Raw genomic sequence first — 21,691 nt, forward strand, 5'->3', positions numbered from 1 at the left:
ACCCGATAAGCGTCTGTTGATTCATCAAATAATACTTTGCAAAAAACAAACGGGCTAGCCGCAAACGTCCGTGCCGTATAGCGTGAATAACCCTGTATAGAGCAAAGGTTTCTCTATCGAATGGCCAAAAAGTACACGTCAAACTAGTCTAATTTTTTTGAAAAATAAAGTTAATCTGCGTTATGTGGCAACAAGAGCAAATTGTCAATTCGAACTGTAAGAAATTCCTAAAATATACGATAAAGCGACGCTCTAGAATCTAGATGATCTAGATCTAGAAGACCTCAAGATGGTGTGAATTTTAGAACATCAAAATTAATCTGCAGAATGAGATTAAAAACACAATTTTCATATTAAAATTTACAATAAGCGCAGCTAGATAATAGAATCGACAATCACAGGACTAATAGACCAAAGTCTTCTCTATCAAATTGCCTAAAAATAAACCGTTGAGCTGGTCTACAAACGTTGGTCTGAAAAATGAAACAAATTTGCAGTACTATGTGGCAGAAAATTAAAATTCATTCAAATTAAAAAAATTACCGAAAATAGAAGAAACTAGAGGATAAAGCGACACTTTCAGGGTTCATACAGCACTTTATATAGAACGCTCAAAGACGCAGTTTTCACTATTAACCATTTAAAATCAAAACTAACCGACCGAATGTGGCAGAAAAAGCAAATTATATATTCAAATCCAAAAAAATTGCCAAAAATAAACGACTTTAGACGTTAAAGCGACACTCACGGAACTCAGATGAAAAAAGCATTCATTTTAATTTTATTGCAACAAAACTCTAACCCGACATTGTATCAATTTCCGGCATCTTAAAAATGCTTTTGCAAAAAAGCCGGCTATTTCTCGAATCAACTCATATTCGTGCGATTGCGATTGAACTCATGCGATTTTATCCTCCCTATCAACCCCCAAACCTTACAGGCAAATTATCCATTTAGTGATTTAGGAAACACCCAAGCCAAACTCAGGCTTTTTGCGCCTCCCTAAAGAAATCCTGAAAGCCTCCAGTAAAGCAACTGAACAAATACCTTCACAGGGAGAGAACTGCCTTCAGAAATCAGGACACCATGATGTAACAAATTGCACCAAATCCCTCCAGTAATTTATAGCGAGTTGGTGAATTTCCGCGAAATACTCAAACTTGCCCCCCATTAAAAAGATATACGGCCCGCAGCTCTAGAAAACTAGTTTAAAGTTCCACAGCGACATACTTGTAGTGTAACTTAGCTGCAGCATTATGTTGGAAACAAAGGCTTTGTTGGCTCATTTTTATTATGAGCTTTCATGTTAACTGGCTCATAATACTAAGTTGTCGAGAAAAACATAAAGAGGCCCGATTTATAAGTTTGAAGCGCCCTCATTCCAGACAAAAACAATCGCAAATGTCCTTATCTCGATCCATTTGACTAAGACTAAATCAAAGGGCACTTAAAAGCAAAGCGCAGAGTTCCAAATCTCCTCTCCATGTGATGTGGAAATGAAAGCAATTTTCCTGCCGCGAGATGTTGAAAGGAAACTGCCAAGTTGTGGAAACGCTGTTCGATCGATATGTCACCCCAGACAAGCCAGAAAATATCTTTCAGAGTGCTTTCTTTACACAACTATGTAATTTAGTTAATGAGATCCTGAAGACGGTTTCGACCTTTGGGCCAAAAATAGGCACAGGAATTGCGACGTAATCGATCAAACCAGATGGAATGTAGGCGCAGCTATAGCTCTTGGTAGCAGCTATAGTACTTTTGGGTCAAATCCCTGAAAAATGCGATTCATTATGGAGACCATTCACCCTGTTTACCATCCAAAACGGAAGTAAGTATTCTGTATCAGATCGCTCCGAGAGAAAACGCAGCCAACAGGGCGCCGCAGAAATCGACGTGATTTGATGCATCCAGACCTGGCTTAAGGCCCCAGAAATACTAACAGCGACGACTTTTGAGCGCTTTGAAACTTTCGTTGAAAGAGAGTTCAACGAGGCAAAAACTAACTTTACCTCATTCAATCACGCAATGGAGCAATTGAATATCCAGTAGACAATATTGGGGTCTAAAGTTCTTGGAATCGTTAATAACGGCAATCGTTTACAGAGTCTCGCTTGAGTGTTTTTCAGATCAATGGGTTGTTCTCCACCTAAGAGCCTCCTCAATACGCTTCTATAGAGTGCCGAGTTAAATATCGATGCCGCTCAAAATGCACAATAATTTTCGGCATTTCGGTTCAGGTCTGACGTTTATATTCCTGAACTAGACGAATTCCTCCTTATTTTATTAGTTAATATATTTTAAACGCTAATAACTGAGTAATTTTCCACTGCTATTTGTAAAACCTGAAAGTTCCATCCCTGTCCGAACTAAATAGGGTGCAGACGCGAATATAATTGATAGGACAAACTGGTGAAAAGCAGATTGATCTTGAAACTGGGGAGGTTTTCGGGTTTCTGGGCCGCAGTAGAAAACAATTTCTTCGTGACGTTTCGCAAGCATGAGTGGCTTACATCTTCAAGGTTTTCGGTTCGATACTCAATTATAGAATTTATTTGTGAATTTCTGTGTCCATTTCCATTACTTTTTGTTGTAGCGAGTTTTTTCGCTTTAACGGTGCTGATAAATCGACAATTCGAAAGCCATTCAGTAAAGTCGACATTTTTCGTAAACTATATCAGATGGGTATAGGAACTATTAAACAAAAACAAAAGGTATTCTAATCCTAAATATCCTAAAAATCCTAAAAAGTGACAATATACAGGGTGTCCCGTAAGCTCATGATCAAAAGGGTACTGCGATATTCTTTGGATCAAAAGAAGACGATCTGACATAACTTGTATTAACAAAAAATGTCTGGCTCCTCTGCTATTGCTGGTCAAAGTTCTTCAAAAAATTGATCTTTTTTTTAAATAGCGGGAGATTGGTACGATGTATTTCGGTAAAACTCGCTGTGAATTTGTTCTTATGTAAGACTCATATTTTGCCGAAACAATCGAGTTCAGCCGTTTTGGACAAGTGGTGAATTCTTGAGTGTCGTGGTACAAAAACTACCAGAACTTATTAGTTTGTTGATAAAATCAACTATTTTGTTTTTCGGTTGATGCACTAATCATGTATTCACAATTTTGTGCTCTTTGTAAAATCTTGTAGCATTCATAGTTTTTGCGAAAAAAAAAATTTCTGTTTCCTTGCCACTTAACAATGTTAGACATTAACTGCAAATATCGTGATACGAGGCATAAATTAATTGTCATCAATCTCACCAATTCGTTTTGAATTACCTTTTCTGATGAAGAAGAGACCGACATGGTCAAAGTATTAGGGTTTTGCGACGACAACTTGCGTGAAAGCGTACGCATTCACGCAGCGCATATTTGCAATTAATGTCTAAAATTGTTAAGTGGTATGAAAACAGATATGTTTTGTTGGCCAAAAACTATGAATGCTACAAGATTTTATAAAGAGCACAAAATTGTGGATAAATGATCAGTGCATCAACCGAAAAAAACTGAGTTGATTTCATCCACCAACTAAAAAGTTCTGGTAGTTTTTGTACCACGACACTCAAGAATTCATCACTTGTCCAAAACGGCAGAACTAGATTGTTTCATCAAAATATGAGTCTTACATAAGAACAAATACACATCGAGTTTCACCAAAATACATCGTACCATTCTCCCGATATTTCAGAAAAGATCTGTTTTTTGAAGACCTTTGACCATCAATAGCAGAGGAGCCAGACAAATGAATCCTCTCTCCTGCCAAATTGCAAAAATATGTGCTTAAAGATGACGGCGAATTTACCGATTTACCAGCACCATGAAAATGCGAATGTTTATCGTTACTGCCGAAGAACTGAAAATTTGTCCAATTCTCCCGCATATTTTTATAACAAAAAGTAATTAAAATTTACATAAGAATTCAAAAATCGAAAGCGTAAATAACCGACAAATCTAAAATATATCTCCCTTTTAATAATTCCCAACTAAGAATAAATTAAAGAACAGAAGGGAAAACAATGCCTGCAATGAATTGTCAAAAAAATGGCAAGATCAGTTAAACATACTCTAAAAGAGTCAAAAAAGGAGATAATTATTCGGATTTTTTTCTTTTTTCTAGAGCAAATCCCAAAAACCGTAAAAGAAATCAAAATGAAAACGACGATCAAATAAAAGCTTTCTTGAACAGATAATTCAAAAAAATTACGTTGTATGTACTAAAAAAGACGTTTGATTCGTGTTCATGCAGTATGGAGGGTGGTTCAGGCGAACGATTTCAAAATTATTTATTTATTTATAATTATTAATTTGTAATTGTTGGTTGAAGTGTTAGAAAACACAGATTTTCACTTAATTAGCTTTTTGATATTTTGAATCAGTTTTTCACAATTCACAACTTCTACAAAAAACTTTGTCAAGAATAATTAGATGCTAAATAAATCAAGCAAAGTGTTTGTTGTTTAGTTGCATCGAGGCCTTCGGGCACGATACTGTTTTAAGTGTAAAAAACGCTGTTTTCCTCTTGTTTTGCTATTTATTAGTAATTAGTAGTTAGTAAAGTAGTTTACATAAGAGCTTACATAAGAAAACATCAGTAACTCCCAAACAACAACACGTTTGAGGGTGGAATTTTCCCAGCAAAGTTTATTAAGCCTTCAAACTTGGGCTGACAAAAAAGTTGGAACATGCCGCTCATAAAGAAACATCTGTAACTCCCAAGTTGGGACAACTTGAAACTTGAAAGTTTCACTGTGAGGTCTCACCTGGCATAGTTCCACTTTACCAAATTATCACTCGAATTAGGAGAGCGGTTTATTTTTCAGAACACTTCAAACTACCTCATTTGTAAAAGACGCTGAATCGTGCGCTTAAATACCGAAACCTCTGCAACTCTTAATCTGGGAAAAGTTTCGACACGAAATGTTCAAACTAAAAAGCCACAGATACAATTGTATCTCAATCGCAATCGAGCTGAAACTTCGAAAAACCCTCAAACTTGAACTTGAAAAAAACACTAAGATGCCGCAAAAAGGAAATATATATAGCTCCTAAACCAGGATAAGTTTCCACATTAAATTTTCACAGCAAAATTCCAGCACATGTAGCATTACCCTGCCCGAAGATAACTTTAATGGCAGCACTGGCAGCAGACCTTGAGTTTTTCAAAACCCCCAAACTTGAAATTGAAAAAAAACTACCAAAGAAACTCCCAAAGTTGGACAGTTTTGGAATTCACTTTTTTAGAGCCAGCACTCAAGATCTGGAGCTTCACTTCAGGTTTGATCCAAGCAAAAATTGATTTAAAAAAAAAACTTTAACTCAGTCAAACGCGCTGCTAAGTCCTAAATTAACATATTGAGATTCGAGTAGTTAAGGCAGTGAATTTGCTTGCAAAATCCATCAAAGAATTTACTTTTTGCTGATTTCAAATAGTTTGCTTGCCAGAAGAAGCAATGGAAACCTTCAGTATCAAAAAGGTTTTTTGGAAAATGGGCATCTAAGAGCTCCCTACCTGTCACATGTTCTCTAGGTGAAAGAAACATCTCTAAATGCTCTAAATTTTGACGAAAATTGCAAAAATTCGACACCAACAGGCCTCAAATTTCAACGCTCATTCTATTAAAATTCGTAAGAATTTTTGTCCCCACATATGGACACTTTCCTGGAGATTTTTATTGAAAACACTCACAATGTGCATAAAATTTCAATTGAAAAATTCTCCTGTCCTCCGTCGTTCCAATCTTTGCCGAAATTGGTGAGGTGCAGAGGCGGCTCAGCCCAGGATTATTTTCATCGATACGACCAGCTAAATGCAATTCGACGTGAATTCGATTGAGATTGATCATGGAAGTAGTTAAAGCAGTGAAGTTAAATTGCGATTTCGGTTATCAAAAGCTCACTTACTTTCTCCTTTCCATTGCTACTCATACCGATATCGACCGATGGCGGTTCGATCCAGACGGGTATCCAAAACTGTGCACACCAACCAGGACACTTTGGACCCAACAGGAAAATCGGAACGCGAATCGTATGGCAAGCTCACGGGACTGACTGGGCCTCTCGGTAGTTCCGTGCTCGTAATTATTCCCGCTTTATTGTTAAATAACCACCTAATGACGGCTCTTCATTGTTAAATGCATTGTTTGGATGATTTTACTTGTTGCGAATGCGAACGGCTCAGTTTTCAACCGGATCGACTTTGATAAGATTGGTTTAGAGCAGCTTGGCTGCATATTAACACCCCATCCTGAAGTGTTAATCCGTATAAATTCGAGAAAATCCGGCACCAATAAAATCGGCGTAAAAAGACAAATTCGACGATTTCAATTTTCCACTGCCTGCCTGAATCCATAAAATGCTCATCTATTTATTTGAATGGTCTCGGGCCGTTCGTAGGGCAGAATCTTTCAAACTAGCTCAACTTTTCCAAGGGAAAAGGGAAAGCTGATGGAAGCCTAAAATAGAATCGAATCTGAGTTTGAGCAAATTAATGTTTAAAGGCAGTAACTGAAGTAATTTCACCATTACAGTTGAATTAAAGTGAGGTGTTAGATATTTGAGGAGCCTAAAACCAGCGCCCAGTTCTCTAATGCCCCATCAATTTGCCAATATAAAGCAGCCTTCACTGCTCAGATGCAGATTAAGTCGGACCCGGTTGAATTATCTTTAACTGAATAAACCATAAGTCCGGCTAATAATGTTCGAGTTGAGGAGAAACTGCTGGAAATGTCGCAGAAAAACCACTGAAACAACATTCGTTCAAGATCAATGCCAGATTGCTATCATCTAAACTCTTCCTGAAGAGACATGCTCCATAACGTTACGTGTTGAGGAAGTGGGCCATTAAACAAAGTACATTTCGCGACAGTAATTCGAATTTGGTATGAGACATCTTGGGAATTACAGAAATTACCAGCTGGGTAGGTGGTTGAGTTTCCGGAGGATGAATTAAGGTCGGCTCGCAGTGCACACAGGACCAGAATTAAACATGTCTTTGTTCATTTAATTTGGCGAGAACTGGACCGATCCGATTTTATTGACGTCAGACACTATCATCGTAATAACGATAAAATTCAAGAATTTACTCCCAACAAGTGGCATTATTCACTTAAAGGAGTTTCATGATTTTGAAAAATTGCTATAGGAAATCTTCATTTATTATAAAATTTTTATTGAAGAAACGAAGTTTTATGAAACCGGTAGGCCAATGACGAATAACTCTTTTTGAATAACTAATTTGAAAGTTGACTTTATACCTAATACAACTGAAATTGTTTGTGACCGAGAAAAATCAAACAGCAAAACTTCCTCATGCTCGCTGTTACAAACTCATTAACTTAAAATTTCAACAGTCCCTTTCTAGGAGATATGATATTGTGCAACTTCAGACACCTGAAAGGGGGCGAAGCCCCAGTCCGATCTTCACTTTTTTACACAAAAATAAAATTCCAGTCTTCTGAAAAACACTGCTTCCATCACACTGAAAAGCATTTTTGATTTTCATCCCTGAATAAATATCGCACCCGCGAGTAACAGTTAATTTTACTTTGGGGCCCCTCACTAATTGAAGCTTACGGCTGCCTCTCTTTTGAGGTGTTGACCTCAAAGTACCATCTTTTGAGATCTCAAACATTTTTTGTTAAGTTGTAAAATGTCCCGCCGTTGAGTCCGTGACGCACTTTACGCGTCCGGTCGCCCCCTCGCGACGTCATAAGCCTACAATAAATGGACGGTCATCAAGCCGCATTTATTCCATTGGGGAATAATGTGATTCATTTAATACTTAAACTAATATATGTTAGTGGAGCGTTCATAATGAACCTCGTGACCGAAATTGGGGCCTCATAAGCACATTCTGAAGTACTTAGTATTAAATAATGCTTCAGCTTCATATTCTTCTTATGGTCTTTACGGCTTATGAAAAAATCAAGGATTTGCAGTGCAAGGACCACTTGAGCATAGAAATCGCCCCATACAATCGCATAAAGAAAAGAGCATTAAAAAATCTGCAAAAGAGATAGTTTACAAGAGAAATGCACTATTCAATAAATCAATATCAAATTGACGCAGCCATGAAGATACAAACGACCCACAGAGTTTATTAGCTTTACAGTAGACGGTTTACTCGCCCATGTAACTAACCAGTAGATGGAAGCTAAATAAAGATTGCAAAAAATCTCAACATGAAATGTTCAGAGTTCCATCAATGTACAAATCATGGATCAAACATAGCCATTTCATAAAAATGGGTGTGGAAGTGAATTTGAAAAAAAACTACAAACTTTTAACATAATTCTTGCTTCTAAAGACCTTTACAATCCTTGAACTTGTGCCATTGAGAGGAGTATAACTCATTCAAGGAACAAAATGTCAGCGCACAGACTTAGGAAACTGAGTTAATTTTGAACTCAAACTGGAGAGTTGAGAGAAATTTTAAAAAGTGATTGTGCTCTTTATTTGAATTTCAATGCAAATGCCCCCCAGAGATAATTCAGATTTCTTTAATATAAATCCTTTCCAGTCATCTTAGTGAGGCCTAAAAAGATAGTGTTTATTTAGATGCATTTCTACTTCAGTCTTAGATGAGAGTTGTTGGGTGAAGACATGGTCTGAGTGTATTATCAGAAGACAACTGCTGAATCCATTAGCGTGAACACGCTAAAAATTGATTACTTCTAGAAGAGAATCAATTCTGTAGCAATCATCTTTCTATCGAAATCAATGTAGAATCCCATATAAAAACCCTGTCTTAGAGAGTACACATTGAACTCACAACTTTATTCACCCAGAATTGGAACAACCAATTGATTTCATGTGGCTTATTGTGGTCGATTCCTGCTCGCTAATTGTTGTTATATAACTGAAACGTCCAATGCTAAAAGTTGTATGAATATGACGCATAAATTCCACGAGCATCTACTGAATTAAAGTGTCAACAGTGAACATTTTGTGATTGAAAATCGCAATGTTTGCAATCGCAATGTTTGCAATCGCTGGAGCTGATAAACAGCCACCAAAAAGGCGTGGCCTTGTTCAACCTTCCGGTACTTATCTTATCAATTAATTTTCAAATTTTATCAATGAATAGCATACAACCCGGCAACTTGACACAGTTTTTTCAACGGACATGCATTCAAAAACCAGCAAAATACAAAAAAACTGAGTAGAACTTACCTCGTCATTCAGGTGCCCCTTTGAGGACATTTCTGGACAAAAGTTAAGAACACTCACTGACAATGGCAACTATTTGGTTGTAGCAAATTCGAGCACACAAAAACGTGTCAATTTGATAATTTACTGACTATGATTAGGAATGTTAATCATTTTTCTGGCATTCAAACAATTAAATCGGAAACTCTATAGAGTTGTCAAAATTGATTATAGTCTTGACGTAACATAACAAACTCACCGGCGTTGCCATGCCGAACCTAAAACCACATATTTGACTTAAATTGGAAATTTGAACACAAGAAAAAGTGCTGAAAACTATTCAATTCAAATGTATTGCCTCACACTCTTGCAATTTTGCTCCTCATTTCCACCTATAACAAGTCTCAGCCCTGTTAATAGCATAATACTGGAGATACAAGAGAAATGGCTAAAGTTCACCAGCAAAGCCGGCAACATCACATTACCCTTAATCACAATGCGATATTAACCTCAAATATTTGATAGCTTTGTTTACCTTTGATCTGGTATCAATAGTTTTCACTTTAATCAAATATTATGGTCAATAACCAAGATTCCTCACCCGCAATCCACAATGTTTATCCTCCGCTATATAACAGCCAAAGTGTGGCTGTTTGTAATGTTCTTGAATCTGGGGCTTCGCCATGTCTACATCCAGAAAAGTCGCAGTGGTAAGTGAATTTCAATTTCCCCGATAAATATGTAATAACACCCGTATTCCAGGTTACTGGCAGCAACAAAGGCATTGGCCTTGCCATAGTTAAAAGCCTGCTGGAGAAATTCGACGGCGATGTCTTTCTAACCGCTAGAAATTCCGCTAAAGGAAAAACTGCAGTTGAGAAGCTCAAGGCTTTGGGGTTTAAGCCCCAGTTTCATCAGCTGGATGTCGTTGACCAAAACAGTGTAGACACTTTCCGGGACTACATTAAGCACACATATGGGGGGCTGGATATTCTAGTCAACAATGCTGGCGTATATGCCGATGTAAGTGCTCATCACTGGTTACGGCCTAAAAGAAGCGAACTAAACGCTTGAAATATTTGAAGAAATCACTCCCATTGGGGGATCAAGCTGAACAAAACGTGGGAGTCAACTATTTCGGCACGCTAAAAGTAAGCGAGGCTCTTTTACCCCTCCTCAGAGCGAATGCCAGAGTTGTAAACTTATCGAGTTCAGCAGGTCGCTTGAAACGAATTCCCTCCACTGATCTTCAGGCCGAATTCAAGGACCCAAACTTGACCATTGAAAAACTGAACAATATGATGAAACAATACATAAAGTATGTGCATTATGTGGCATGTTTTAATCCATTGAAATATCAGTAAATTTTCACATTAATCAAGTATGTTCTTGCATTGCTTAGGGCGGCAAAGGAAAACAATCACATGGCTGAGGGCTGGGGAGACAACGCTTACGTGGTATCCAAAGTGGGACTCAGTGCTTTGACTCTCATTCAGCAGCGGCTGTTCGATCGAGAGAGCCCGAAACGCAATATTTCCGCCAATTTCGTCCACCCAGGAGCAGTCATTACCGACATGAACCAAAATGGGGTTTTACAAGTAGATGATGGGGCAAAATCCGCACTGTTTGCTGTATTTCAGCCGAATTTGAAGGGAAAATATGTCTGGTACGATTGCCGAATTATTGACTGGGATGGACCTTTGCCTCAGTGATTGACTGTTGGCATTGATAGACTCATGTAAATAAATAGTTCAAGATGAGTTGAAGATGATTTGTTTGAAAAGCTGAATAAAATTGCCGTAGTGTTCGATTATAACATTTTTGACGCCAATACTGGGAATGGGGTATATGGGAGCTTTTGTTTTAACATTAAATAGAGTGACATTTCACGAAATTAATAACAAATTTGGGTCAAAATAAAATTTAATCTCCAGTTGACAACCCCAATTGCAATTAGCAGTAAACTGATAAAAGACGTTAGTAAACAACAAAACTGGCCTTAAACAAATTAAGTAACAGCCTGATTCTTACCTTGCATAGCTTAATTAATTAATTCTGGCTTTTTTCGTTGCGCGCTCATCAACAGAGGGTATTTCTGGAGATATCTTCCTTAGAATGGGATTCTTGCTATAAACACCGAAAAGAGTCGTTAATAGGGATACGCCATACCCAGTGGCTCGTTCTCCCTGCAATAAACGCGAATAATTGTTGCAATTACTACAGACCCTTAAAAGCAGAGAGATCAGTAGCTTACGCTATGAACAGGATAAGCCATATCGACATGAATCCAAGTGCCGGGATGATCAAACCCTAAATGTGCTTCAATAAAAATACCGGCGCAGCTGGCTTGAGCATTATGTCTGTCTGTTACCGAATTCTTCATATCGGCAAGTTCGGAATTAAACTCTCCTACATGGAATTCGGGACAGTAGGGTAGAGGAAATACCAGATCTCCCGACAGTAATCCTGATTTCATAAGAGCATCGTCCCAACTTCCGTTGTTGGTCAGATAGGCCGCGTGGTACTTTCCAGTAGCGATACCCTGAAAAAGAATCTTGCTAAGCACCGTACAAACACTGAGAACTGCAAATCCCACCTGGGCTCCAGTTAATGTGGCCATATCCAGAATGATGTTGGCTTTGAGATCTTTGCTGGCATAAAACACACCGTCAGACAACACTAGCCGGCCTTCCGCGTCCGTGTTGTTGATCTCTACGGTACGTCCAGAGTATAAGGTGAGAATGTCGTCTGGCCTGAAACAGAGCAATAATAGAGCTGGAGCACTAAGTCTTGTTTATTTAGTACCTGGTGGCATCCGGACCGATGCCGTTTTCTGCCAGGCAAAAAACTGCGTGCAAGTTTTCAGTAAATCCCGATTTAACGGCGGCATAAAATGCGCCTAGAATTCCTGCTGCGCCGCCACAGTCTCGCTTCATTCCAGGCATAGCTAACTAAAACAATTAGTTTAGAAATCGAATCTAGACATGGATCACTTATACAAAAAAGAAATAATTTAACGGAAATTAATCAGTCTTTTCTAGAGAATTTCCAAGAATATGGAACAATTAGGGTGAACCTACACACTTGCAACCAAGACGGGGTGGAAGATTGCGGGTCCGATTTTTCAATTCCTTTAAAAACTCATTTAAAAATTATTTTTCAGTTAGTGGTAATCTACCACCGCGTTTTGGTTGCATTACCTGGTATAAAAACAACGGTTATCAATTAATAATAACAAAGAACGTGAGAAAAATAGGGTATTTTCGCAGCTCGATAGCTCTAACTGTGGAGGCGAGATACTGAAATAAAATGGTTTTTTTATTGATAATTCTTACCTTGCCCTTAAGACTGAGACCACCAGTGTCATATACAATGCCTTTTCCCACCCATGCCACAGTTTGAGTGGCCCCTGTAGGAGTGTAGCTTAAAACAGCCAAAGCCGGAGGCACTTTTGCCGCTTTTCCTACTCCGTAGATGCCACCGAAGCCTTTTGCGGCCAATTCCTTGTCGCGGATAACAGTTGGAGTGATGTCTAGTTCTGCCCCGATCTTTGTGACCTCCTAAAAATCTCAACGATTGGAAGAATTATCGCTAAATCAACAGAAAATTGCTTTACCGTTAAAAAGCTATCCACGTTCATTTCACTGCAGGGGGTATCAACAATCCGGGCAGCGAGTCTGACGCCTGTAGCAGCATTTGTAATGCAGCTGATTTCGTCTGTAGTTAGTTCCACGTAGGGATTAGCAGATCCCGAGTCATTCCCCCTTACAAGAAACTCTACGGAAATCGTAGCTGCGGTTTTATTGGCTTCCGACTTTTTTGAATAAAGCGGAAGAGCTCTTGCGACCGCACAAGCGCTTGCATAGACATCAGAATGTTCGCAAACAATCTGAAAATAGGAAATTTGTTTTGAAAGAACTTTCAACGCCGCTCGACCAATACCACAATATGCTCGTCAGTATCTCCATAAACCGAACTCTGAATAATCTTCGTGATAGAATGGGCTCTGGATGGAGTGTTGTGCCGACTGCAAATGACTGGCAGGGCAGCAACAGAGGCCAGATTCACGAAAAGAGACTTGGTATCAGTTGGGGATGGATTTAAACTGGTGACTGCCAAACCATACGCCTGCTCAGTGACTCTAGAATCCAGTTTCACCTTTATGTCCTTAAACCGAAGCTGAGTCAAGTGCTTCAGCTGGCCAATGATGAGAACTGGGATGCATAGATGACCTGAGCTAGTCAGGCCTGACCTGAACACCAGATTGGCCATTTTGTGGACCTGCAAGTTCTGCAACTGTAGCAATCACTGTTTGTTTCGAATGATCACTTTTAGGACATAAACCTGTTTAATCAGTATGTTATTGTATTCTAACGACATTTTATCAGCTTTACTAACTATCATTACAATAAATATCAAATACTTTCTCTGATAATGGTTGATTAGATATAGCGAGTAAACAAATCTTAAAATACTAAAAATGAAAAACGAACGTTTATAATATACCTATCAATAGGGAATTGAAGTGTTAAATGGAACACTCACCTACAGACCTTGTATCCTCTAACAGGGAGTGAGAAAAGGAGATTCCTCTCTCGTTTGAGGAGTAATAAAGCTCGTAACATAAATACAAAGCAACTTGAATATTTAACTCAGCTGACGCTTAAGTCACATAACCTCAATTCCCTTCCTCCTCTGTTCCTCCACAGGTTTCCTCTTCATTTAATTTGTTTGGAATCTGTATTGAGCCTGTAAAAAACTTGTGGGCGCGACTAGAACATCCCTCGTTTCTAAAAGAAATCTACTTGAATTGAATGTTTAGCGGGAGATTTGAATTTACTTTAATATCTTCACAATTTCAGTTGTTACAACAATGTTTCGGGAGTCCTAATCTCTTAATGATGCGAGCAGAAAAAAGCAGTCTCAAATCATGACCAGGTTTGAACGTGGATCTGCTCTTTAAGCATAGATAAAATAGAATCATTATTTTAGTTACTCTGTCTTTAAGCCGCTCTTGCACAGCATATCAAGCTGCACAATCACAAAGTCGCATAAAAATTGGGCAAATCGGCTAATAATGATGTGAGCAGATAAAAGCATTCGGGCCGCAGAATTCATAGAACATCCCACTAAAAAAAACACACTTCAATAGCAACATAGAAAAAGTGATTGATGATTGGGATTTTTAACTGGCTTTGAATTTACTGCATCTATAGAAACATGCACTGTACAAACCAGTTAAAAACTCTAAACGGATAAATACAATGAACTCCACTAAATACCGATACATAAAATCAGTAACAAAAAATTTATTCAGTCTTGTAATTATCATACAAAACGGACAAATATAAAACAAACGGATAACAAACATTCAATCAATAACAACAATAAAATCTGCGTTAAAAAGCCCGAAAACAAAAGGGAATGTAAAATAGTACCTACCCAAGAGCAAACTGAAAAACATTTGCACAATTGATAAAAACTTTGTTAACACTACACACTAATACATACTGTCCTTGGCAAGAACATCGTTCATTATAATACTAAAACAGTCATTAAAACTACAATTTACTTTTGATGTGCACAAAAATATCAAAGCTTTTAATAACTTGGAACGAGGGAAGGTACGTTTCTGCAACAGAAAAACGGGAATTAGTAGAGTAAAGGCGCAATTCACTGAATAGAATTACCTAGATCACTTTTGAGGCCCCCAATCGATTCTCTGTTGATTGATAACATGACTCGTCCCTCTCTGGAAACCGCAATGAAAATTAAAATAAATAAAACAAAATCAAGCAAATGCATTTTACTCACCGTCTGCGTTTTACTGCAGCCCCCATTCGCACCAAAGTACTAAGGCAATTGCCTAAAGTATCCAAAGACATTGCGTAGGGATGGATGAATATTTTCCTTTCACTAATTGCCTCTTCCAGTAATTTTTGCGCGCTTGCTAGTACTAGTTTTTCCTCCACAACCTCGGGCAGTGTCTAAAGCATATTAAAACCGTGAGGATTTTCTTGGACAGAACCAAATAACCCAACTACCTGTAAAATCTCAGCAACCACATAATACGACAAAATAAACGGTTGAATACTGCTGATCAGCACCTCTTCGAAGTAGTTATTTTCGAAAATCTCATATTGCTCGTTCCTGCGAGCAATTATTTTCTGGCTACTCAGTCTATGTAGGGCTTCTTCGAAATACTAAATAAAACAACATTAAATCCACATTTTCTTGAGAAAATCAGCAAATAGAGCTTAAAGTACTTTAGAAGTAAACTAGAAGCAACTGACCCACCTACCGTTTTATACCAAGTTTCCAACAGGACAAATTCAAAGGAAAATATGGCTCGAAGATTGCGGAAGTGTTTGAATAAGTCATCTGGGAATAAATCATTAATTAGAAGCCAGTAGCCAATTCATTCTAATCAACATTTGAAACTTCCGGAACAAGTAAAAAGCTTTTATCAAATCTGTGAAAATGGGTTTACCTAAAAGTTTACGAGTAAATTTACAAGAAACAAGTGACAATTAAAAGCGGTTTCGCATCTTTAGTCCTCATCATAAAGTCTGCTACTTGTTCAAAACAGCTTTTATATTCTCTAAATGCTAATCTTCCATGCGGTCTGCAATTACTTATCTAGTCAAACCCTAGTCAATTAACTGTTTTAGACGAATGATTTATTTGGACTTTCGTTGCCTTATTGAATTTTTTTTCTTGGGTGTGTACAGGGGCGGATCCAGCATTCGAGTCAGGGGGGGGGTCAAGTAGTAGAAATTTTGTTGTCTATGAAATTAGAAAAATTATCGTTAGTTGTTATAGTCAGCACAAGGGAGGGTCATGACCCCCCCCCCTGGATCCGTCCTTGGGTGTGTAAAGAAAATACAGATACGAATCCTAAAACTACGCTACCATGAAAAAGGAGGATTATCAGTGAAAGTCCAAACATATTATTTAAAGTTCAGTAGACCACTCAAACATACAGCAGCTGAAAATACCGCGCTTCTACGAGCTCTCAAACTTTTGTAGATGAACACCCACATCTTACCTTCATTAAGCCTGCCAGTGCTTCTCAAGGCGACAACAATCAAAGCTCCATCAATGAAATAATGCAAAACCGGATTGGCGTAGATTTGCAGCATCATAAAAGGAACTGAATAACTGATAGTTGCCTCGCTCAGGCTGTGGCCTTTTAATTTGCGAGCATCTACCGCCCCCATGGAAATCTGATTGGTGACCAACCCGATCTTCCCGTTTTCTCCTACTGTGATCAAATTCTGATGCACCTTCAGGCTGTCTTTTATTGCACTGTGAATGTCCTGTTCGAAGATGGTGGCTCCCCAACACCTGAAAGTACCTCTGAGGATGCGTATTTCCTGAGCCAATTCTTCCATCCCGGTGAACTCCTGTCCTCTAGTAATATTGTTGTTTAAGATCAGCGCTATTAAGTTGAAGTAGCTGACCACGCTGGATATTTGCTGACGCCGCACGATTTCATAAGCCAAATGCGGAATGAGCCGCTTTTCTTCTTCATTAATCTCGTGCAAGTGTATGGGCCCTAGGCTGTGCTTGGATCTATCGAATTTATCTTCAAAGAACTCCCTGGTGGAAATCGGGTCGCCGAAGTGGAAGTAAATGCTTCCGAAACTTTCCTTCACCAACTTCCACGACCTGAAGAAACCCTAAAATAATTCTGTTTTAGGTGATTCACAGGGTTTTAGTTAGGTACATACAGAGGTGCTTTCTCGTGGCTTAGGAATGCCCAATAGTTCGAAAGAAAACAGGTTCTCTTCTATTAACCGGTCATAGTTGACGCTAACAGGCACAAAAAGAATGTCCGGGACTTGGGACAGGAAGTACGACTTAAGGATCATGTTGATTAGCCCTAGAATAAAAAAGTGAGGAGAAAATGTGAAAATGGTCACTAATCTAGGTTTGGATTCAAAAAGTTCCTTCATATTCATTGAGTCGCTCTGCTGTTCCTAAAAATTAGTGGGTATATTTGTCGAACACCCTGTAGTGCTGGTGCCGCTAATCTCTATGTATTATTGGCATTAATTAAGAGCCATTTCGGATGAAAAATCTCTCAACAGACAACAGACTCATTTTTTCCCACTTTTTAAGGACGCTAATGTAGGTACGCATAGTAAAAAAACTCGAACAGAAAACGTATATTTTTACTACATGTAAATAAATATAGCCAAGTCGCCTACTTGGCACACTTGTCTATAATAGCTGCAATGACTTCGATCTCCACACTGGCGCCCATGGGCAATTTGCCCACTTGAAAAGTGGATCTTGCCGGAAAGTCCTTGCAGAAAAACTCCTTGTACACTTCGTTGACGCCCGAAAAGTCGTTGATATCATCTAACATTATGGTGCTCTTGATTATGTTCTCATAGGAGGTTCCTGCCTCCTCCAAAATGTGTCCAATTGTAGTCAAAGCCTGTCTAGCTTGAGGGCAGACGCCTCCAGGCACCAGTTTCATATTTTCGTCCACTCCCAGGACCCCCGATAAGAACACGATGTTATTGAAAGACACCGCTTGGTTGTACGGGGAGCCTGCCGCTGGTTTAGGGGCCTTGGCCGCCATTATCACTTTCCGCACCAAAGACCCGGCCATTTTCACTCCTTAAACTAGCACAAACCCAACTGAGAAGATTGTTCGATTAAACGAGCGAAGTTCAATGCGATATCAGCCCAACGTGAACGTTTGACCCCGATGCAATCGGAAGTCTGCCCCGAATTATAATTTCAATGTCATAAAATCATGCAAAATTGCAGGTACAAATTGTCACCTGGCTAAACTAGAAAATATTAATCGGAGTGCTCTTACCATATTTGGGCACCATGCTCTTATTACTGCGGCTTCTGGTGCCTTCTATGAAAAATTCGACGGGCAAATCGCCCTTGCAGACCAACTGGTGGACGTATTCTTTAAAGGCTGCCCAATACAAGCTATCGTCACCGTAAGATCGACGCATGAAGAAAGCCCCGGTATTGCGAAGCATCTCACCAACCCCCATCATACCTTGGAAGTCTACAAAAGTTATCAAATGAAAACCGGGAAAGTTGTCAAAGTTTTCCACAATCTCCAACATAAGGAGAATACAGATAGATTCAAAAACGACTTAAAACCCAAAAAATTGTTCTTGATTGCGACCATAGCTTTAGATGCAATTTCATTAAATTTGTATAGTCGCCTTAGAAAATTTGCACCGATTTTTGAATCACCCTATACTTACAAAGATTTATCGTTTTCCGCTTAAAATTCCAAAGGTAAAATTGACCGAAATAGTGAAAATTGATGCGTAATCATTGGAAAATAAACTTCTTGGTCGATTATCAAGCTTGCGAAAAATCTATTTCAAAAAGGCAACTTTTGTCCCGGAAATGTGAGATTTTTCTGAAACGAAAAATGCTAAATAATTAAAATTTGGTTGAAAGTTAGTGAAGTTCTCGATTTAAAAATGTTGCAAGTTGTGTGTCTTACAATTCAAAGGGTCTTCAAAGTCAAATAATTAAATTTTTTAATTGAATACCAACTTTTTTCCAGCAGATGTGCAAATCAATTTGCGCATTTACGTTTCTCCGAAACATAAAGCGGTAAAGAATTAAAGCTTGGTGGTAATATAGCGACGTTATCGACCTAAAAAAGTTGTGTGTCTGGAAACTCAAAGGCCGATTAATTGGAATGTTTTAAATTGAGGTCTAGGTGAGGCGAAAATGCGAGAAAAATACCAGTGAAGCCAAGCTATAGATAAATTCACATAAAGATACAGCATATAATTTCAAATAAACAGTAGCGCTTTATCTAAAACATTTTTAATTTTGTTTCTTTGTTGTTTGCTCAGATGTTCAAACCCCATGAATTTGAAGCCGACATTGAAGACTCTAAGCGGAATTTTCAAGAAGTCACACAACATGAAACAAGCAAGTAATCGAACCAATTACTGCTCGTTTGAAGGAATTGTAAGCCCGTTTCGAACATTTCATTCACGCTTCTCACGGGAGTGAACATTCATTAAGTTTGAATTCGTTTCCTTTTTTTCTGAAATAAGTTCCCAATCTATTCTGATCGTATAAATGAATCAATTAAATGAAAATTCATGACTCCTTTTTAGCTGTTGATTATTGAATTTTGATGTATTTTCTTCTCTCTGAATAATCTCTCTCTGATTTAAGAAAGTTGGATCCGTAACTTTTTGTCCATTTATTTACTTTTAGTTGATCTGTCCCTGCCGCCATAAATCCCATATTTTAGCCCTGATATGATCGGAATAAGTTTTCCTAAACATTGAAACTTGAAAAGTTTTCTAAAAATTGACTCCTTATTTTGGCCACACTTTATCAAAGAACATTTTTCAAGTAAACCCTCATTTACTCATAAAGGCTCTGAACTGAATTTAGTTCAGTTGATTTTGACGAAGATTCATGCATAAAGTCGTTAGGCTATTACCCATTCCGGCTGCAATTGCAGGAATTTCTATGCCATAATGAAAGAAAACGTAAGAAAAAATGACGAAATCCGCGTAGCTTCTGTGGGACGGGACAAATATCACCGGACAGTTTCCCATGGTGGATTTGATCTGAAACAACCAGAGACAACCATTGGTGATGAAATTGAATACCTTAATTGAAGAAAGCTCAATCCAAATACATAGGTACTACGAAAATGAACTTGTAATAGTAATACAATGACCTCCATTATTACAATTTTAAGATAAAAACGCCAATCTTATGAGGAAAATTTCTTATCTCAAACTGGACTTGAACCCGCATATTAAAGGGCAAAGTTATTAGGATTTGTTATTCTCAAATACCTACAAATAACTTGACTAGCATGATAGAAAAACTTACCTTGAGCAGGCCCTGATAATTCACATAAACCCCTGAACATACTTTCAACAGGAGTTTACTTAAAATATATGACAAGTATCGAATCACCTTCAGGCTTTTAGTATACCCAACTTCGTCAAGAATTAGCATCAACTGTCTCTCAATCGCCTTCCTGTCCATGTTACTTTTAGCACCTATCTAGAAAGTAAAAGTCCATGATTACATATAAATCCATGATCCATATAAAGGATTTTGAGGGAATTAGTCGCCTTACCTGCTCAATAATTTCGGAGATTTTTAAGGAGTTCAAAACAGCTAGTTTATGATCGTCAGGATTAGGCCTCGGTCGCATCTTCACCGCAACCTGGGTGTTTAGTGCCCTAGTAGACCAAAGCCAGATGTTAAAGTCATTTCTTCGGGGCTCCAGCAAGTCTTCATAACTTCTATTAGCCATTCTTAGCAGAAAGCTGGTATATCAATCGACTCTAATCAATTGCCAAGTGGTTACTGTGGGATTCGGTGCCAATTGATAAAGATTCAGGAGGTAAACATTAGAATTCACGTAGAACATTAATTAAGTATATGATACTGGAAATCAAAGCCTGAGGCATATTTTTATTCATTAGCTTGAAAATGATTTGGAACTGTTCTAGTTTCAACTAACAACTGTAGCTATTTTGATAATAGTAATTAATAATTGCTTTTTCATAACGCTGAGGTTAGATTTATAACTGATTGAGGTTAGGAAAATCTCATAATTGGTGATGGGCGGGTCGGAACTGACCCGACTCCGGGATCCGGATCTTTGAAAAGACCCGACGGATGCGGATCTTGAAATTGTCCAAATACGGGTCTCGGATCTTAACAGATCTTTTATATGTCTAGAAATAAAGCAGCGTGTATCTGTAGTTCAAATTAGTTAACATATTATTTCAAAACTTAAGTGAATTGAATTTAATAAAATGAAAAATATCTATGCCACCTACTTTACATTTATTTTTGAAAGCGTATATGCCATAGGTAAAGACGAGTACATGCGGGTCATGAGTCATGAATATTGGCAAACCCGATTGTCGAATCAGTCGAGACCGAGTGGATCCGAGTGGATCCGAGCCGAGATTCGGACCCGAAGCCCGAACTATTGTTCGACGATGAATTCATTGTGATACAATCAATTCATTGTATGAACAGTACATTCATTCATTCTGATACAATTAATTAATTATTTCGTTTGGCTCAACCCTTTGAATATAAAACTAACTTTATATTCAAAGGCTCACCCAGATAGCATTTGATATTCTATGAATATCCCAGAATGTCCAAAAAATATACAGAACATTGCGGGAATATCCTGGGAATATACATAGGTGAACATTCTTAACATGAATGTTCGTGGAATATACATGCATGTATATTCATCAAAGTTCATAAAACGTATATCCTAGGTATGTACATATATGTACATATTGGCTATATGTGCAGATGAACATGCCAGGTATGTACATATTGTGTATATGTGCAGATGAATATACCTAGTATGTTGAAAACAAATATTTCGGTAATATACATGCATGTATATCTACGGTATATTCCAAATTGGTTGAATAGAAATTTTGCGTGCCCGCAGCAGAAAAGTAAGGGCATGTAAAAGTAAATCTTCTTACTACTAAAACCTGAGACCCTTATGAAATACTGAAAATATG

General features: G+C 38.1%; 5 protein-coding genes across 15 annotated transcripts in view; 1 reads left to right on the plus strand and 4 right to left on the minus strand.

The window, feature by feature from the left end:
• The window catches only part of LOC109543820 (sodium/potassium-transporting ATPase subunit alpha), a 48,768-nt gene extending 39,419 nt beyond the window's left edge, over positions 1–9,349 (minus strand). For 3 of the 7 annotated variants that reach the window (XM_019913698.2, XM_019913699.2, XM_019913700.2), the window contains exon 1: positions 9,174–9,349. In XM_019913698.2, the coding sequence (XP_019769257.1) occupies positions 9,174–9,203 (30 nt within the window). In that variant the 5' untranslated portion in view covers positions 9,204–9,349. Of the gene's footprint in view, positions 1–5,903; positions 6,046–9,173 lie in introns of those variants that run through there. The other 4 variants (XM_019913706.2, XM_048667681.1, XM_019913697.2 and 1 more) reach the window with 3 other exon arrangements.
• An 87-nt stretch (positions 9,350–9,436) lies between these two features.
• LOC109543822 (carbonyl reductase [NADPH] 3) lies at positions 9,437–10,962 on the plus strand. The gene is made up of 4 exons (XM_019913708.2): positions 9,437–9,859; positions 9,912–10,172; positions 10,235–10,467; positions 10,552–10,962. Exons 1-4 carry the CDS (start codon positions 9,833–9,835, stop codon positions 10,859–10,861), a joined length of 831 nt encoding a protein of 276 aa, XP_019769267.1. The 5' UTR covers positions 9,437–9,832; the 3' UTR covers positions 10,862–10,962.
• A 92-nt stretch (positions 10,963–11,054) lies between these two features.
• Positions 11,055–13,874, minus strand: LOC109543826 (probable aminopeptidase NPEPL1). Of its 5 annotated transcripts, none has more exons than XM_019913716.2 (8): positions 13,695–13,874; positions 13,092–13,430; positions 12,766–13,038; positions 12,485–12,709; positions 11,955–12,100; positions 11,746–11,902; positions 11,404–11,691; positions 11,055–11,335 (listed from the first exon to the last, which is right to left on the minus strand). In XM_019913716.2, exons 2-8 carry the CDS (start codon positions 13,419–13,421, stop codon positions 11,195–11,197), a joined length of 1,560 nt encoding a protein of 519 aa, XP_019769275.2. In that variant the 5' UTR covers positions 13,422–13,430; positions 13,695–13,874; the 3' UTR covers positions 11,055–11,194. The 5 variants fall into 5 exon arrangements, with proteins under 5 accessions (XP_019769275.2, XP_019769274.2, XP_048523640.1 ...); XM_019913715.2 differs by having other exon boundaries at positions 13,703–13,858; XM_048667683.1 differs by having other exon boundaries at positions 13,092–13,439; positions 13,703–13,858.
• Positions 13,875–14,443: 569 nt separating this feature from the next.
• LOC109543825 (dihydroxyacetone phosphate acyltransferase) lies at positions 14,444–20,740 on the minus strand. Its single transcript, XM_019913714.2, has 11 exons — positions 20,263–20,740; positions 20,010–20,186; positions 19,609–19,738; positions 17,986–18,189; positions 16,883–17,034; positions 16,198–16,831; positions 15,451–15,530; positions 15,194–15,352; positions 14,964–15,136; positions 14,840–14,901; positions 14,444–14,781 (listed from the first exon to the last, which is right to left on the minus strand). Exons 1-11 carry the CDS (start codon positions 20,440–20,442, stop codon positions 14,711–14,713), a joined length of 2,022 nt encoding a protein of 673 aa, XP_019769273.2. The 5' UTR covers positions 20,443–20,740; the 3' UTR covers positions 14,444–14,710.
• LOC109543827 (2-iminobutanoate/2-iminopropanoate deaminase) lies at positions 17,306–17,928 on the minus strand. The gene has a single exon (XM_019913718.2). It carries the CDS (start codon positions 17,770–17,772, stop codon positions 17,359–17,361), a length of 414 nt encoding a protein of 137 aa, XP_019769277.1. The 5' UTR covers positions 17,773–17,928; the 3' UTR covers positions 17,306–17,358.
• Positions 20,741–21,691: the final 951 nt, after the last annotated feature.

This window comes from Dendroctonus ponderosae, unplaced genomic scaffold, assembly GCF_020466585.1.
Source record: "Dendroctonus ponderosae isolate FM_Combo_2020 unplaced genomic scaffold, Dpon_F_20191213v2 Dpon_F_20191213_6, whole genome shotgun sequence".
Lineage (NCBI taxonomy): Eukaryota > Metazoa > Arthropoda > Insecta > Coleoptera > Curculionidae > Dendroctonus > Dendroctonus ponderosae.